Source organism: Chelonia mydas, chromosome 2, assembly GCF_015237465.2.
Source record: "Chelonia mydas isolate rCheMyd1 chromosome 2, rCheMyd1.pri.v2, whole genome shotgun sequence".
Taxonomy (NCBI): Eukaryota; Metazoa; Chordata; order Testudines; family Cheloniidae; genus Chelonia; species Chelonia mydas.
Genome location: NC_057850.1, coordinates 242,886,196 through 242,905,806, shown reverse-complemented (window position 1 = coordinate 242,905,806; position 19,611 = coordinate 242,886,196). Strand labels below are relative to the sequence as shown.

Here is a 19,611-nt window from a genome sequence, read left to right as displayed (position 1 = left end):
TAGTAGATGTTTCTTCCTAAAGCTGCAGCTCTTGGAGTCTTGTTATGTGGGAATCTCAGCTTTCATTTATACATAGTTTATAGCCCTCACAGCTGTAGAGAAGTGCTTGAAAACATGAAATGCTAAAAGACTTAAACACCAGAAAGCAAAGAAAGAGAATCCTCAATTAGCTATTTTTTAAAAATCTCATGGTATCTAAGCTAATCACATGATTTTTGAATGAGTGGGGTTGACAACATTAAGAATGGGAAGGAAGGGATAAAGTAAATAAGAGGGAAGAGAGGGATCTGGACAGAGGAAGAAGGAAAACGAATAAATCAGCAGGGGAATAGTGAATAAAGAGAGGGAAAATAATGAGGACAGCTGGACTTCAGTTAGGTGAGAGTCAGAGTTAACTAAGGCCTTGTCTAAACTACTCAGTTTTGTAGACAAAAGCCAGCTTTCGTTGACAAAACAGTGGAGGTGTACATATTGAAATGCTCCTCCTGCCGATGTAACTCCCCAGCTATGCTGACATAATAAAATCACCTCGTCGAGTGGCAGAGAGCTTTTTGCAACGTAGTTAGAGCAACGCAGTGTCAGTGTAGACACCTCACTTGATGACATCACCCTAATTTGCCTCCAGGTGTCCCACAATGCCCATCACAACCGCAGTCTGAACTCTGTTGCCCAAAGGTTCACAGGTCGGCACTCCTCCCCTGTTCAAAGGCCTGGGAAGTTTTGAAATTCCTCTTCCTGTTTGCTTGGCGTGCACAGTTTACACAGCATCTTCCTAGCTGATCATGCCGGCTTTCTGCAGCAGACACTCTCCCTTGTGGAGCACACCAGAGCTGTTGGATCTGCTGAGTATATGCAGAGAGGAGGCTGTGCAGTTGCAGCTTTGCACCAGCTATAGGAATTTCAATAACTACAGGCTCATTGCTAGAAGCATGCATGAAAAGGGGCAAGAGAGGGACACGCAGAACGGTTGTGCTAAAATCAAGGAACTGAGGCAGGTGTACCAGAAGGCAAGGGAGGCCAACCGTCGTTCAGGTGCGGCACCAAAGACATGCTGCTTCTAGAAGCAGCTGCACGCCATCCTCGGTGGCAACCCCACCTCCACCACCAAGAGCCCCATGGATAGTTCAGGGGGACTGATGGCAGCATCTAGTGGACTCAACCCAGACAAGGAAGTAGTGGAAGAGAAAGTGAAGCTGGAGGATGATGTGGAGCACATGGCTGAGTCATCCGGGGATGCGGTGAATCAGGACCTCTTTTCCACTCTGAAGGAGTCTAGCCAGTCCTAGCACTCCAACTCTGGTGCGCAGGATGCAGGAGAGGGGAGCTCTGGTAAGTGCTCATTTTGCTTTGATACTGCACAGTGAGAGATTGAGCTCTGATGTATTTTGTTATATGGTACAGGAGGGATAAGGGCCAGAAATTAGCAACAGAGCCCGTCCATCTACACAGTGGGGCCACGGCAGAAAAGTTTATTAACGTACACAGAGAAGTACCTGGAATCCTCCACAGTGATCTCTACAAAACTTTTCTGTTAGGTATTCTGCAATCCTCTGCCTAAAGTTCCTTGGAAGAGCTGCCTTGTTTCTCCCCAGCTGTAGGAAACTTTTCTGAGCCACCTGGCAATTATTTCTGCAGGAACCAGAGCAGCACGCAGGCAAGCAGCATACCGAGCCAGACTGAAGCCACACGCATGCAGGAGATACACCCCTGCATCTTGGGTTACCCTTAGGGGTGAGATATCTGGTTCAATACCCTAGCCTGTGGAAAAGGGTACCAATATTCAGAATAGGCTCCCTAGCCACTTACAGTAACCCCCTTTACAAACCACCCTTTGTCCCTTCTTGCCCATTCCCCCTTGCCCACTCAACTCTCCCCCTAAACTCATCGTATTTGGGACCTGTGCTGGCCTGTGTGCTAGACAAAGGATAGTGAGAAAGAGGTGTGTGTAACTTTTGTGATTCATGGCTGTGAGCGCACTCACAATACTGTCTCTGTTCATTGTTTCTTTGGCTTCTGCAGATGTGCCCTTCAGGAACCACTCCTCTATACCGGTGGAGCACCTCTCTCAGGTAAGGCGCCGATCCAGGTGGAGTAAGGAGGATATGTTTTGTGAAGTGCTGCGGTCAACAGATGCAGCATATAATGAAACAAGAGCATGGAGGGAGACAATCAACGAAAGACTCAGGCTGGATAGCCAGGAAAGGACACAGGGGCAGGAGCGGATGATAAAGCTCCTGGAGGGCCAGACAGAGACGTTGAAGGTCCTCATTAGCCTGCAATCTGAGCACATCCATGCCCAACTCCCGCTCCAGCCACTACAGAACTCCAGTCCATGCCCTCCCCAAACTCTCCCACCACATTCCTTGCATGTTCCTGGTCCCTCACAGTACCACATGCACTCCACGCCTAGGGACTGGTTTTCCAACAAAAGCTGTACTTACATCCAGCTGTGCGGGCCCTCACCATGAAACTGTTCCTCTTTGCATGTCCCCTGTTTGACCAAAAGTTTGTGGTTTATCCTGTTATTAAACTTGAGTCTTCGAAATAAAATGAATCTTTATTTGTGACATGCATACAGACATCACTCAGTGCTAACCATCAAACACAATGGCTATAGGTAGGAATATTTGCTCCTTGCAATTAACGCTCAGGAAGCAAACACTGCAGGAGTAATTCCAGGTGGCAAGTAAGCATTGCCTGGCCAAATGCAACACATAAAGACACATTACTGGGAATCATCATCAAAATGCGCCTTCAAAGCCTCCCTAATTCAAACAGCCTTCTGCTGTGCCCCTCTAATTGCCCTTAGGCTGGCTGCTGATTTTGAGCATCCAGATACATCAGCCTCAGCAGTCTACCCCTGGGGAAACTTATTCCCCTTTGATTCGCAAATATTAGGTAGCGTACAGCAGACTGCAATGACCATCAGAATATTTTCCTCATTGAGGTCCATACAGCCAAAAACACATCTCTAGCGACCATTTAATCAGCCAAAGGCACATTCAAAGGTCATTTGGCACCTGCTGAGCCTGTTGTTGAAGCTTTCCTTGCTGCTGTCTAGCTTCCTGGTGTAAGCCTCCATGATTCATGGGAGCAAGGGATTGGCGGGATCTCCCAGGATCACTATGGGCATATTTCCACTTCCCCCATTGGAATCTTCTGTTCTGGAAAGAAAGTCCCAGCATTCAGCTTTCTATATAGTCCAGTGTTCCAAAAGATCTTGCACCTTCCCCAACCCACCCCACATTTATGTCAGTAAAACATCTCCAGTGCTCCACCAGCGCAAGTAAGACCATGGAGAAGTAGCCCTTTCGGCTGATGTACACCGTCACAAGATGGTCGGGGACCAAAATTGAGATATGTGTTCCATTTATCACCTTACCACAGTTAGGGAATCCCATTGTCTCAAAGCCATCAGTTATTTCCTGTACATTATCAAGAGTCACAGTCCTTTGTAGCAGGAGGTGATTATTGGCCCTGCACAATTGCATCACCACACACCCCCACGGTGGACTTTCGAACTCCAAACTGATTCATGACTGACCAATAGCAGTCTGGAGTTGCCAGCTTCCACATAGTGATTGCCACTCACTTTTCCATGAAGGGGGCAGCTTTCATTTTGGTGTTCTTGTGCCGGAGAGCTGGAGCAAGCTCTGCATATTGTTCCAGAAAGGTGACTCTGCGCATCCAAAAGTTCTGCAGCCACTGCTCATCATCCCATATGTACATCACTATGCAATCCCAGCACACAGTGCTTGCTTCCCAAGCCCAGTACCACCGTGGCAAGCTGTTCCGTGAATGCCAGCAGCAATCTTCAATTATTGTTCCCATGGCAGAAAGCAAAGCAGGCATGTCCCGATTCATTCTGTTTCACAGCTCATGAAATACTGCAGGCCCAGCCATGTAGTGTTCATAATGCTCATCACCAGAATGGTCAGCAGCTCAGGATCCATGCTGTCAGGCAGAGATGGCGGGTGCAGAGTTTACAAGGGCTGTTGAAAGTAGGAAGTAATAAGCCCATGGAATGATGGGACGGAAAGAACTACATCATGTCCCAATGATGCACTGCAACCTGTTTCCAGAACTCCCAGCAGCAGAAGGGTACAGAGGGTGGCAAGTTGCACAGTGGGATAGCTACCCACAGTGCAACGCTCTCTCTGTCAATGCAAGAGCAATGACTGTGGATGTGCTCAGCCAACACAAGGAGCGTTGTGTGGACGTGCGCAACCAATCTTATTAGTGACTTATGAAAGTCAACATAACTTACGTTGACTTAACTCTGTAGTGTAGACATGGCCTAAAACTAATAAGGAAAGTGAATAAAGAGTTTATGCGAATGGGGAATAAAAAAGTTGTGTTCATAACCTGCCTCAGTCTGCCATTCTGCATGCATCCATTACAACCTATGCTCTAAACTACAGGTGAATAACTAAATGGGTGCTCCCAGAAGCAGGGTTCCCCCCACCCATAAGGCAATGCTCTAAAATAACTGCTTAAAGAAAAGTTGTAATGTTTTTCTGCCCATGTGCAGTAAACACTATGCAGACAATTTTGCCTATTTATACTTTACATTATTGCAAATTTAATTGTATCAAGGAACTAAGAAATGTACATACGAAATTCTGTTGACAATGGCATCTTCATCCTCCTGCTCATCTGAAAAATAATTTACAGCAGATTTAGTTTCTACAGCTACCTATATATAAAAGAAAGATGAAAATAAGTTACTAAAACAGAAAAGCTATAGGTCAGATCAAAAATTTTGTATTACTAAATCCAAATCCATTATTTTTGTATTCTGTAGTAGACATACATTTTGTAAATTAATGTTACCCATTTTCATTAGTTTTCCTGAAAGAATATTTTTCTTAATAAAAATTAGTGCTGCTTTCCCTCCACCTTTACACTCCCTTTACTGGTTTCTTAATCTCTTCAATCAAGACAATTAAAGAGCATTGCTCAGGACTAAAAGTATATCTACACTGCAAAGTTGTCGACAAAACTTTTGTCTTTCATAGGTATGTAAAGCCCCCCCACGAAAGACAAAAGTTTTGCCGATGCAAGTGGCAGTGTCAACGTGGCTTTGTCGGCAGGAGCATTCTCCTGCTGACAAAGCTAACGCCGCTCGCGTGTCTGGAAGTATTTTGTCAGCAAAAGTGCCGACAAAGTACCGACAAATAAGGTTTACACATGCTGACTTGTCGCTAAAAGTTGCATGGTGTAGACAAGACCTAAGGGTTACCTCTTTGATGGCCTGTAAGATTAAATTAGTGTGTTTGGAGGATAGTCATTACAGGAAATTCCTTTCTACATCACTACTCTTCCTTAAAATTACAAACAGCCTTCAAACAAGTTGAGGGGAAAATGGGTTTGAATACATCGTAAGAATACAGGCTAAAAATATACAACACACACCCAGTCTTGGAAAAACAGTTGTGAATTTTATATGCAGTAAAAAACAGCACACACGTACAACAAAGAAAAATACATCAGAACAATAGTAATAACCTGTCTTTGACTACCAGAAGTGATCCAGTCACCTAGTCTTAATTCCTCCATGAGCCTCTGGGTTTCTCTTCTGGCATTTTAGAGAATTTTCCTTCTCTTATCCCTTAGGTATTCCTCCTATTTATGATGGGCTACCACCCAGCTTGGAATCTTTACTTCTTTCTTGTTCTCCTTCATAACCTTATGGACAGCCACAGCCCCCTTTTTATGATGTGGCCTCCAGAACTGAAATTTCACTTTCACTTTCAAGTCAGTTTTTTTTTCTATCCCCTTCAAGTTTTCCATGTTGCCCATCCTGCATTGTGAATTATTTTCCAGGCAAAAGAATGCACAAAACCTGTCCACAGCAGACCTGAATACATTTCCAAATTTGGATGTGTCCAGTAACAGGCTTGCTTCACACTCCGACAAAAGAATTCCATGCAAGTAGCGGGTATAGCCTCTGTGCTCTTGACAGGGCAATCATTACATTAGGACCTGGTCTCCCAAAATTAAATACAAACAGTTATTTATGCTTAAAAGAAAGCCATGGCCCAATCCTCATCAGCTTGTGGTAGAAGTGGCAAGCAAGTTAATAAAGGAAAAAAATTTGAGTTCTTCTGTCTGAGATGAAACTATTACAACTATCAAACAGCTCATTGGTACCACTGTACAATCATGACTTTGGAGTTTCCAATTTTGATTGCTTATCCAGGCAACTTTAATTTTCTATAAATATATATCTTCCTATGGAATTAATATAAAAATAATTCAGCTTGTGGACATTTGGTAGGTTCTTTTGATTGTTGTAGGAAAGTGTTTTGAGTTAAAGAGTCCTTTGTGTAATGACAAAGATGCTAAAGTTGACTTCTACCTGCATGTAAATTAACAATTAAGTATTTAGAACTACATAGCATATTCTTCAATTTCAACCAAAACTCTGACATAAAACAACTGTCTGCAAACTGTTTCCTATGGGGCATCTCTTAAATGAAAGGATTTTTGTAAAGGGCACAGGAAGGAAATATTTGCTGGAAGTTGTAGGGATCTATTTTATGTTTTTGCAGCACATGGAATAGTCATCCAGTCAGTATGTTGTTACTGTCCTTAAAGCCGGTATAAGAAGTACACAGACACAATCAACTCAGACGAGCACTAGATAGTGGTCTCTGGCTGATTAAATTAGGCAGAAAAGGAGGGCAAGCCCATCTGTAAGCCTTTTTGTGCTTTCACAACACCCATTTTGAGAGATATACAGTAGCTTGTAAAAACAGTAAAGGAAAGAAATTACTACACTGGAAAGACTTGAAAATGAAAGATCTACAGGAATCCTAGTGAAGACATTCAGCCAGAGTGGAAGCCATCTTCCAATACTCAAGCTGCCCTTTGGCTAGGCTTAGTATCCATGATGCAAAGTGTTGCAGTCACAGACTAGTAAACCCTTCTTCTGAATGAAACCTAACAAGAAAATTCAGGGCTGTGGAGCAGCTTTAAGCAATTGGCCATGTTTGCCCTTTCGCGCTGGCTACCTGAACTGTTAAAAGAAGCGTGCATGTAGCTGGCATCATCCTGAGGAATACAGTTTTCTCACTGATGATTTTTAAATCAAGATTGGATGTTTTTCTAAAGGATATGCTCTAGGACAGTGGTCCTCAACGAGGGGTAAACATAACCCCTGGTGGTACGCAGAGATCTTCCAGGGGGTAAATCAACTTCTCTAGATCTTTGTCTAGTTTTAGAACAGTCTACATAAAAAGCACTAACAAAATCAGTACAAACTACAATTTCATACAGACAAAATGAGAAAGTAAGCAATTTTTCAGTAATAGTGTGCTGTGACACATTTGTAGTTTTGTAAGGAAGTAGTTTTTAAGTGAGGTGAAACTTGGGGTATGCAAGATGAATCAGACTTCTGAAAGGGGTACAGTAGTCTGGAAAGGTTGAGAACCACTGCTCTAGAAATTAATTTGAGAAAGTTCTATGCCTGTGCTATACAGGACATTAGATGATCACAAAGGTCCCTTTTCACCTTAGAATCTATGATCTATTATTTCCTTCAAGGACTGGGGACAAGGAGGGTGGTTTTGTAGGAAACAGGTTTAGGAAGAATGCTGAAATAGATCTGCTTCTGAGCACTGGGGCCACTAAAATCAAGACTTCTTTTAAAAGAAAGCCACTACTTCCCTCTGCAAACCCAGCAGGTAAGGTGTGTAGCCCAGTGGGCCAGCTTACCTCTATTATATTCACTGCTTTGCATTAAATTCTGCTTTATTATATTTAGCAGTGATGCACGGAACCTACAGACTTGTATCCTGTAAGACATTGGCCTCAGCAGTTAGCATGAGGCTTGAGGCCTACAAACTTTGGCATACATAAACTTAGGTAAGCCACAAGTTTTGGGGAACTGGAAGTAGAATGTAAGGGGGAATTCTGTCCATAATGACATCAGCCAACCATAAAAACATGAACTAACACCAGCTTCTGGAAGGTTTTGGACAGAACATCCGACCGCAAGAGTGCCATGGCAATGAACTGACGTATATGATAATGGGGTGAAATCATAAATATACTAATCTATAGAAGGACACCTTAACATTGGTAAGGGGAGGAAATACAAATAAGGAAGAGGGGAGAAAGCCCTACTGAATATGCATTAGACATGGTAACGTGAGCGTAGGAGAGGGAGAGATGTAGCCCTGGAAGGGGCCAGAACGATGGCAACTGGTGAAGATGAGGAAGGTGACAGTGCTGAGGAAGATAATGGCTAACATTTCAGATTGTTCTGCAAGGGATGGTGTGAGTATGGATGTTCAGATGTACTTTTGTATTATCTCTATCTACTTTACGGAGTTAGAACGTGTGTGACTTTGCTAAATGTATTAATAAATTTTTTATTTGCAAATATAGAAGAGTTCCTATAGTTTGGCTGTTGCACCTGTGCACGTCAGGGTTCCCAACTATATAATAATTGTAATAATATGGGGCCTGATCTTGGGACAAGAACCTATCTAGCCTTAAAGTGATAACTGGGGATTTTTATTCATAATCTGTAGATCAGTCTAAGCATCTTAAAGTTCAAAGTGTGGTATTAGGGACCCAAGCTGGGGGCTGCCTATAGGTTTCCAATTCAGAATCATAAGAACTCAGGTGAGAAGAAAGAATAAGGGAGCTAAAGGCAGGAGGAGAAGGAAGTAGGTGGCAGCTTTGAAATGTCCCTTCTCTCCCCTCCCAAATTTGATCAAGTGACACTTAAAAATAATACAGTTAGTGAGGTGACAAGAACGGGCACCACTGTTCTACAGCAATTCTCTTTGGGGAAAAAAAGTTATACCCCACTCATTTTTTAAATCAAAATCAAAATTTAAAAACTACTTACCTGCTTTCCTTTTGTATCTTGTGATTACGAAATAGGAAACTATGTAGAGAACAGCAAATAGGAGAAAACAAATCTGAAAAAAAGAAGTTTCATTTAATTAGGTTAACGAAAAGTCTGGATTATATTGTGTATTTATCAGCTACCCAAAACTGAAACTAAATTCTGATCAAACAGCAAATAAGTGCTATACTTAAAATTGTGTTTTACACTTGAGATTTCTCCATGTGCTTTAGAGCTCAATTAATAAATGCAACTCAGTTTACTTTGTCGATTATATCAATTTGCTACATTTTTCAATAAATAATGATTAAACTCCAAATTAATTCAAATGCTAGGGCCAAATGTTTAAAGGGTTAGTGCATCAACTCATTTCCAAAAATCCAACTTTAACGCATGAAACTTTGCAGGTGAAGAAGTCTGATGTCTTTCTACTCCTCAGCAGGTATCAGTCAGCATCATAAAGCCTCCAGCGAATTTGAAAAAGTTGATCAGGATCACTGGTCCCATGCACCAGAAAGGCCCATGATCAATTTAGCAGAATGCTGTAAATCCGGATTAAATTTCACTGGCAGAGCTTATATGAGATCTCTGCACACAAAGCTTGATCCTGCTCGTTGGTTATCCTCATCATCTTCATGAGCAACCAAATTAACCCAGAATTGGAGAAACAAAATCTGAGTTCCTGCTGCTGTTCCAAAAATGGAAGTCAATTTTGAAAGTTAAGCATTATTTGTAGAGCATAAATGTTAAAAAACACTTTTGCTTATAAAACGTATTACTCCAACATTCTATAAATGTTACTTATTGTATTCTTTGTATCTGTTTGCCTGTGAAAATAAAAATGTAAAGTGATATTTAAACTTAACTGCTTAATGTACTTTGTCAGTTAGTGCAATACTGTTCTTCGTATGTACCTACATATTATAATAGCCCCTTAAATCAACTGGCAATGTGTATTAAAAACATGAAAGTGAGTTTGAAGATCCATAAACTTCAAGGCACACTATCCCTTCAGACATTCTGGGGTTGTTACTATTTATTTTTGTGAATATGTATTAAACAAACACCTAGCTAAATCATAACAGACACAGTACAGTTATCCAAATGAATACTGAAAGAAATATGCTATTAAGTGTAAATTGACTCACATAAAGCCCACTTTGCTCCTTAACCCATAAAATAGTTTTTGAAATTGATCTACCTGTGTCTATGAAATGTAATATTAGCACAAGAAATCTGTCTTGCTTAGAGCTGAGCTTTAACTTGCATTAGTCACCAACTGAGGTTTGTGAAACAAGTCTGTCCTACAAAGAAAGACAAATGCTAAACTGCTTCTCCAGATAGTACTCTTAAAGGCAGCAAGTGTTAAACTGACTATCAGCTTAAATCTAGAATGAAAAAAGCTATTAGAGATGGGAGAACAAAAAAGGGCACAGAAATCATGTTGGGATGAAATTTAAATTATCTGACCTAATCCAGTTCAGAAGGGAAAGGAGGATACTGCTTTATCAGAAAGGATGCACAAAGAAATAATAAAATCATGACAGGAAATATTAATAAAAATGTAACAGACAGAGAAACTCATCCTATGAGTAGTTACAGACCCTTCATAGGAGAAATGGGTTACTAGGAATTTATACCAGGTTCACCACTGTGGGATCTAGGTGCCTGTAACTGTAGACCTCTCATTGTATTCAGTGATGTAGTAGCTGTGTCGGTCCTTGGATATTCAAGAGATAAGGTGGGTGAGGTAATATCTTTTATTGGCCCAACTTCTGTCAGAGAGAGAATGAGAGAGAAACTTTCAAGCTTACACAGAGCTCTTCTCAGGTATGGGAAATTTACTCAGAGGGTACGGTATGTCTCCACTGCAATTAAAAACCTACAGCTGACACATGCCAGCTGACTTTGGCTCTTGGTGCTTGGGCTAAGGGGGTGTTTAACTGCCATGTAGACATTCTGACTTGGGCTGGAGCCCAGGCTCTAGGACCCTGAAAAGTAGGAGGTCCTATAGCCCACATTCCAGCTCAAGTGTCTACACCACAATTAAACAGCTCCTTAGCCAGAGCCCGGTGAGCCCAAGTCAGCTGGCATGGGCCAGTTGCAGATGTCTAATTGAAGTATAGATGTACCCGGAGTGTCACAGCTGAATACAAGGTGGAACAGATTGTTTAGCATAAGTAGCTGCCATATATTTCAAGGGACCATTCAAGGTGAAGTGGCCCATTAACACTCCTCCAGTCACATGGAGAAAAGGAAGGAGAGGGGAGGAAGCAACTGTGAGGGCATTATTAGGGAGTTATAGATCATTGTAATAAGCCATAAGTCCTGTGAGACTATTCAGTCCATTATTTTTAGGGTCTAGCCAAGTTATGAATTTAAGTTCCCAGACTCATCTTTTGAAAGCATTGTGCAGGTTTCCTTTAAGGATGAGGACTGATATAGAGCAATCACTTTGTGAAAAGCGTTCACCATGGTGATGTGGTGGTTTTGTTGTTTATCATTTTTCTGTGAGTTCATCTGAGAGCATATTGATTGTCTGGTTTCACCCACATAGTTGCTATTTAGACACTTAGTGCACTGGATTAGGTACACATGTGGTGATAGGCACGTGTAGGACCCATGGATCTTGAAAGGTGTATTGTGGAGGGTGTTGATCATTGTGGTAGTAGACATATGTCTTCAGGTTTTGCATCTGTTGTTCTTGCAGGGTTTGGTGCTGCTTTGAGTTGGTGTGTCCTAATCTGTGGGGAGCTTGCTTCTGATAAATTTGGCGAGGTTGGGGGATTGTTTCAAGGTCAGGAGAGGAGGTTCAGGAAAGATTTCTTTCCGGATTGGGTCCCCATCGAGTATGGATTGTAATTGTTTGATAATACCCCTTTGTGATCCATCTCTTGCTCCAGGAACTATCCTATATTCACCAGTTAACCATTAATCAATCTGCATCAGTTAATAAAACAATTCATAATGCTTGCCCTAAGTCAGGTTTCTGACCAAAAAGCCAGAAGTTCATAACTTCACTAATTTCCAAAATAAAAGTTGACACATTTGAAAAGTGGTGCAGCAAGAACGCAGCAACAGTAGTAAATTTGATTCATGTTACACTTTTGATACACCTGAGTTCTCTCTCGAAGATACAACAGCAGGTACTTTATGCGGAGCAGATTCAGCTCTTTTGGTCTTTTCCCTCTCTCCATAAGCAAAACACTAAATTGTGATTGTTCAGGGCGACTGGCAACTGAAGTGTAGTTTATCTGGTTAATAAAAAGGTTAAGTTATGACTTCTGCTTTAAGATTGGTTCCAGTTAGCTATACTGTCAGCTGGTGGATTATTCTGGCTATGTCTGAACTCTGATGACCAGTCAGATCAATGACCAAATCAGCACCCTGCAAACTGGATTTTTGGCATACTGCAAGTGGTTTAGCTCCTCTTATCCTGTGCAAAGTGTTTCTAACTAATAGAACTGTTCTGGGATTTGTTATGTGTAGGCTTAGCAAAATTTGGAGTTTTTATAATTTCTATGGATAATAATGATTTTTTTTAGCTTTTTTTCAGTTTTTAGTTGCAGGAAATTATGGGGAGTCAGACAATTATTTAATTACAGCAAATGTTGAGATTCAAAAATGTAAAGCTTTATAACCTTTAAAACACAAATTGTCAACACCAATACGTATCAAGATATACAAAGAAAAAAAATCACTAAATGAAACTAAACTTCTCAAGCAGCATTTCTCTTAATATTTGCCTATTCGTAAATCTCAATCATCATCAATGTAAATGTTTTATCATTGGTTTGTGTATGTGTGGTGAAACTGACTTTTACTGACATTTACCAAGAAAAATCTAATCCTTCCAAACCTAGTGATGTGAAACAGACTACATTTGGCCAGAGAACTGAAAACTCAAAATTAAATGTGGGATTGAAGCTATGAAATGAGTGCATGGTTTTGCACAGCTATACCACAAAATCAGGTGAAAGAGATTACAACCAAGCTTCAGTTGGAATTCTGAATGCAAAAATGCAAATAAAAACTTGGAGGCAATGATGCAAACTCACAGACAGACCAAAGAAAAATGTTTGCATGAACTTCTGCAAGCCAGACTGCTGAATTTTGTGCAAGCTCTTGAGGCTACTTCCTGACAGAAGTGGCATACTATGGAGACTGAGGACTTGACTTGCTCCTTCAGGCAATTCGCCCACAGGTGCAGCTGTGGAGGAAACTCACCAACAAAGGGAGGACAGGCAGAGATACCACTCATCCTCCCCTAGGGCTTCTAGTTAGAGACTGGAACAGGAAGTGTTTTTATGCTCCTGCCTAGGCTATTTGGAGATACACTGAATTAGCACATTTCCTAGATGTCCTGTTCCCACCTTTCCTCCAGAGCCAGGCATACCCACCTTTGGAGCTATACCAGACAGCTCTGGGCCTTCCTGTAAGGATGTGGTTGTGGGCAGCTGACATCCTGCAACCAATTTCCAAGAGAATTTTTTGTGCATCCAAAAGTTAGCAGCTGCAGTTCTGATATCAGAAGCAACATACAGATAAGTGACTATGGCTCAGAACCCTTCTCTCAGTGGCCCGCTGAACGATGGGCATTTCATCATAACTTTCAGAATTATCCCGTTAGGATCAGCCTCAACAGTGATCTTTCCATGTTCAATAACTGGAAATATTTTGCAATTAATGTGCTGTATTAATACTGTGCAATTAATGACAGTGCATCAGGTAAACCAACTTAATATTAATAACTTTGGAGAACAGTTTTTTTAATGATATTTCCCTGACTTGCTTTAGGCTAGTCCACATATGTTGTTCTGCATACTTCACATAGAAAACAAGAAAGAGCATCAATGAACTTGCCTAGATCAGAAGTTCCCAAACTGGAGGAATGCTAGGGGGGTGGGGTAACAAGCCTGGGTCAGCCCACATGGAGGGGCAGAAAGGGAATGCCTCCCAGCCCCCACTACCCCCAGCTCCGCTATGACCCCACCCCCATCCCCATCCCCAACCTCAGGGACGGGGCTGGAAGCAGAGCCGCACCCGTCCACAGGCCCAGCTGTGGTTCTGCCCCGCCCACAGCCCCACTCCTGGCCCCAGACCCACCCCCAGCTGCGGTCCCAGCCTTGCCCGCTAACCCCTGTCCACAGATGTAAGTACCTGAACTTTATTCCACATGTACAATAGCTATTGCTAACTCTTAAGACCTTAACTTTTTAAATATCAGAAACACTTTGGTCCAGGATGTGAATTTCCGTTCAAATTTGAAGTTCACCACTTTCATATATTTATATGCATTACACAAGTTGTTTTATCTCAAGTTTAAAAGATATTTTAGATCTCTATTACATCCAAAAAACTATGTTAAAAGAGCATTAAAGTTGCATTTTTCTGGAAAGCAGTGACTATGAAATGAATTTAGGGGTTACAGTGGATGAACAACTGAACATACACTCCCAGTACAATGCTGTGACAAAGGAGACTAATAGGATCCTCGGATGTACTCATAGATTTTAAGGCGAGAAAGGACCACTGATCATCTAGTCTGACCTACTGCCCAACACAGGCCATACGACTTCCCTGAATTAATTCCTATTTGAATTAGACCTTCTTCTTTAGGGAAAAATCATCCAATCTTGATTTCAGTATTGCCAGAAACAGAGAATCCACTACAAACGTTGGAAGGCTGTTCAAAAGGTTAACCCTCACTGTTAATATACTTCTTATTTCTAGTCTGAATCTGTCTAGCTTCAACTTCCAGCCATTGGACCTTGTTATACCTCTGTCTGCTAGACAGGGGACTAGTTAATGCAAATCCCTAATGCAGGTATCAAGTTTGAGGAAGTTTCACCTCCTGAGGGAAACAGCATATACTGGTCTGACCTGGTTCAAGAGGCCTGGCAAACAAACAACTGCCAACTGTATAAAGAGACAGCCCCAATCTGGGAGAAGTGTCTCTTACACCCAATCCAAGAACTGACATGAAACTGTGACCATGAGAATCAGGCCCTGCAAAAAGGGACTAAATTGTTTTATTCCCACAGGGGGCCCCAAGGGAAGATTTTGCCCTGGAACAATGTTGAGTATGTCATTACCCAATTATCCCTTTTTGACTACAGGTACAACATTAGCTTTCTTCCAGTCCTCTGGAACTTCCCCAGTGCTCCAAAGACTTACCAAAAAAATCAACATTAACAGTCCAGACAGCTCCTTGGCCAGTGATTTTAAAACTCTTGGAGGCAAGTTATCCAGACCTCCTGATATTAAAATGTCTAACTTTAGCAGATGCTGCTTAACATCCTCCTTAGATACTGTTGGAATACAACTATGTCATCATCATATGATATGGATACATATGGTGTTTTCACAAATATAAAACAAATATTTAAACTCTTCTGCCTTTTCTGCATTATTATTAACAGTTCTACCATTTCCATCCAGTAATGGACCAATACCAGATGTTAGAATTTCTTTTGGTTCTAGTACACTTAAAAACTCCTCCTCATTGTCCTTAACTCTGCTGACCATAGATTTCTTGTGTTTCCTTTTGCTTCCATTATCAATTTTCTACAATTCCTAGCCCTGATTTATATTCATTGCTATTTATTTCCCCTTTTCCTTTTTTTTTAAATGGCAGATTTCATTTGTCCTCTAAAATAGGCCTGTTTTTTAATCAATGTAGTATTCTCTCTCAATTGTGGCTTTTCAAGAATCTCATAAAATGTTCTTAAATAGTTCCCAACTATCATTCACATTCTCTATTTAAGTTCTCTCTAAGCTAATTTGTATCATTTGTTTTCTTCTTTATGAAATTTGGCCATTTTAAAGCATCAGATTTGATTTGGACTTTACATGTGGGTTGGACATTATGTGCAAACAAAATAATCAAGTCATGATCACTAGCACCTATACAACCAATAATTTTTAGTTCTGTGATCAGTTTCTCTTTATCTGTCAAGATGAGGTCTAACACAGAATTCCCCATGTCGGATGCAACTCTTTGAGGTAGGAAATTATCTATGATTTTTAGTATTTCCAAGAACATTTTAGTACTGGCAGCATGAAACCGCCAGCGTGTGTCACCCAAAATAAAGTCCCCAAGGATAATGCAGCTTATAGGCACATATGCACACGAGCACACACACACACACTACAGACAGGTTCTTAAGGAGTCAGTCATACTGTTCTCGTGTGATTTGGTGGTCTGTAGCAGACACCAACTAATACCCCTATCTTGTTATTTGTCTGTTAGAACACTGATCCATAAAAACTGATTTTGTGACCCTAAGAGTCCCTCAATTCCAGCTGGCACTGAGGGGCTCTTAGGGTCATACTTCACCTCTTACAATGACGCACTAGGGTCAGGCACTGGCTGATCCATAGGCACTGAATCAGAACCCTCTTTTCTGGACAGGTCATCTGCTACTATATTTTCCTTCCCCTCAACATGCACAATTTCCATGTCATAGTCTTGGACCATCATGCTCCATCACAGCAGTTTGGAACTGGAGCCTCTGATTCTGTGTAATCAAACTAATGGAGACTGGTCAATTAGAACCCTGATTTTTTCTGGTAAAGGGACAGGGTCTTAACTGGTTGATTGCCCATACAATGGCATAACACACATTTTCTGTGACACAGTAATTCTGTTTGTGGGTGTCAAGTTTTTTACTTAAGAAAGAAGTGAGATGCTTTTTGTTATTTTCCCATGACTGCATTAATACCACACTTAAATCAATGTCTAAAGCATCAGTAAATAGTGCAAACATTTTGTCAAAATCTAGACTGGCAAGAACAGACTTTTCTGAAAAGATTTTCTTTACCTCACAAAACCCTCTTGACAAGCCTTTCTCCACACAACTCTGTTTGGCTGTTTCTTTATGAACAAGTTTGTGACAGCAGACACAGTGTCCCTGAACCCATGCACAAATTGGCAGTAATAGTTAACCCCCACCTATGAAAGACTGGACCTGCTTCTACATCTGGGGTGTGGCCCAATTAATAACAACTTCTACTTTTACAGAATTGGGCAAGATATGCTCTCTCCCTACTAAATGTCCCAAATAAGGAACTTTGGCTGCTCCTATTTTACGTTCAGATGCCTTTACAGTAAGACCTGCATCTTTGAGTTTTGATAATATAAATACCCAAGTGTTCCTTGTAATCTGACCAAGAGTCACTAAATACTGCTATATCAATATAAACTCATGTAAAGCCTTGTAATCTATTTAACACGTGGTTGACAAGCCTCTGAAAAGTGACTTCTCCATCAAGTAATTCAAAATGTAACATTTTAAACTCAAAGGCTCAGATCAGTACTAATAGTGGATTTATTCTGTGCATCACTGTTTAAAGGAATCTGCCAATAACTTTTAACTAAGTCAAAAGAAAAGGAGTACTTGTGGCACCTTAGAGACTAACCAATTTATTTGAGCATAAGCTTTCGTGAGCTACAGCTCACTTCATCGGATGCATACTGTGGAAAGTATAGAAGATCTTTTTATACACACAAAGCATGAAAAAATGGGTGTTTACCACTACAAAAGGTTTTCTCTCCCCCCACCCCACTCTCCTGCTGGTAATAGCTTATCTAAAGCAATCACTCTCCTTACAATGTGTATGATAATCAAGGTGGGCCATTTCCAGCACAAATCCAGGGTTTAACAAGGACGTCCGGGGGGGAGGTGGGGTAGGAAAAAACAAGGGGAAATAAGTTACCTTGCATAATGACTTAGCCACTCCCAATCTCTATTCAAGCCTAAGTTAATTGTATCCAATTTGCAAATGAATTCCAATTCAACAGTCTCTCACTGGAGTCTGGTTTTGAAGTTTTTTTGTTGTAATATCGCAACTTTCATGTCTGTGATCGCGTGACCAGAGAGACTGAAGTGTTCTCCGACTGGTTTATGAATGTTATCTTGACATCTGATTTGTGTCCATTTATTCTTTTACACAGAGACAGTCCAGTCTGACCAATGTACATGGCAGAGGAGCATTGCTGGCACATGATGGCATATATCACATTGGAGGATGTGCAGGTGAACGAGCCTCTGATAGTGTGGCTGATGTTATTAGGCCCTGTGATGGTGTCCCCTGAATAGATATGCAGGCACAGTTGGCAACGGGCTTTGTTGCAAGGATAGGTTCCTGGGTTAGTGGTTCTGTTGTGTGGTATGTGGTTGCTGGTGAGTATTTGCTTCAGGTTCGGGGGCTGTCTGTAAGCAAGGACTGGCCTGTCTCCCAAGATTTGTGAGAGTGTTGGGTCATCCTTCAGGATAGGTGGTAGATCCTTAATAATGCTTTGGAGGGGTTTTAGCTGGGGGCTGAAGCTGACGGCTAGTGGCGTTCTGTTATCTTCTTTGTTAGGCCTGTCCTGTAGTAGGTAACTTCTGGGAACTCTTCTGGCTCTATCAATCTGTTTCTTCACTTCCGCAGGTGGGTATTGTAGTTGTAAGAATGCTTGATAGAGATCTTGTAGGTGTTTGTCTCTGTCTGAGGGGTTGGAGCAAATGCGGTTGTATCGCAGAGCGTGGCTGTAGACAATGGATTGTGTGGTGTGGTCTGGGTGAAAGCTGGAGGCATGTAGGTAGGAATAGCGGTCAGTAGGTTTCCGGTATAGGGTGCTGTTTATGTGACCATCGTTTATTAGCACTGTAGTGTCCAGGAAGTGGATCTCGTGTGGACTGGACCAGGCTGAGGTTGATGGTGGGATGGAAATTGTTGAAATCATGGTGGAATTCCTCAAGGGCTTCTTTTCCATGGGTCCAGATGATGAAGATGTCATCAATATAGCGCAAGTAGAGTAGGGACGTTAGGGGACAAGAGCTGAGGAAGCGTTGTTCTAAGTCAGCCATAAAAATGTTGGCATACTGTGGGGCCATGCGGGTACCCATAGCAGTGCCGCGGATTTGAAGGTATACATTGTCCCCAAATGTAAAATAGTTATGGGTAAGGACAAAGTCACAAAGTTCAGCCACCAGGTTAGCCGTGACATTAATCGGGGATAGTGTTCTTGACGGCTTGTAGTCCATCTTTGTGTGGAATGTTGGTGTAGAGGGCTTCTACATCCACAGTGGCCAGGACGGTGTTATCAGGAAGATCACCGATGGATTGTAGTTTCCTCAGGAAGTCAGTGGTGTCTCGAAGGTAGCTGGGAGTGCTGGTAGCGTAGGGCCTGAGGAGAGAGTCTACATAGCCAGACAATCCTGCTGTCAGGGTGCCAATGCCTGAGATGATGGGGCGCTCAGGATTTCCAGGTTTATGGATCTTGGGTAGTAGACAGAATATCCCAGGTTGGGGTTCCAGCGATGTGTCTGTGCGGATTTGATCTTGTGCTTTTTCAGGGAGTTTCTTGAGCAAATGCTGTAGTTTCTTTTGGTAACTCTCAGTGGGATCAGAGGGTAATGGCTTGTAGAAAGTGGTTTTGGAGAGCTGCCGAGCAGCCTCTTGTTCATATTCCGACCTATTCATGATGACAGCAGCACCTCCTTTGTCAGCCTTTTTGATTATGATGTCAGAGTTGTTTCTGAGGCTGTGGATGGCATTGTGTTCTGCACAGCTGAGGTTGTGGGGCAAGTGATGCTGCTTTTCCACAATTTCAGCCCGTGCACCTTTTATAGTGGTAAACACCCATTTTTTCATGCTTTGTGTGTATAAAAAGATCTTCTATACTTTCCACAGTATGCATCCGATGAAGTGAGCTGTAGCTCACGAAAGCTTATGCTCAAATAAATTGGTTAGTCTCTAAG

General features: G+C 41.7%; 1 protein-coding gene across 2 annotated transcripts in view; it reads right to left on the bottom strand.

The window, feature by feature from the left end:
- LMBR1 (limb development membrane protein 1) overlaps positions 1 to 19,611 on the bottom strand; it is a 153,699-nt gene that overhangs the window by 110,621 nt on the left and 23,467 nt on the right. Inside the window, exons 2-3 of one of the 2 annotated variants that reach the window (XM_037891074.2) lie at positions 8,864 to 8,936; positions 4,617 to 4,656 (exon numbers count right to left, since the gene is read on the bottom strand). In XM_037891074.2, the coding sequence (XP_037747002.1) occupies positions 4,617 to 4,656; positions 8,864 to 8,936 (113 nt within the window). Of the gene's footprint in view, positions 1 to 4,616; positions 4,657 to 8,863; positions 8,937 to 19,611 lie in introns of those variants that run through there. The other variant, XM_037891075.2, reaches the window with a different exon arrangement.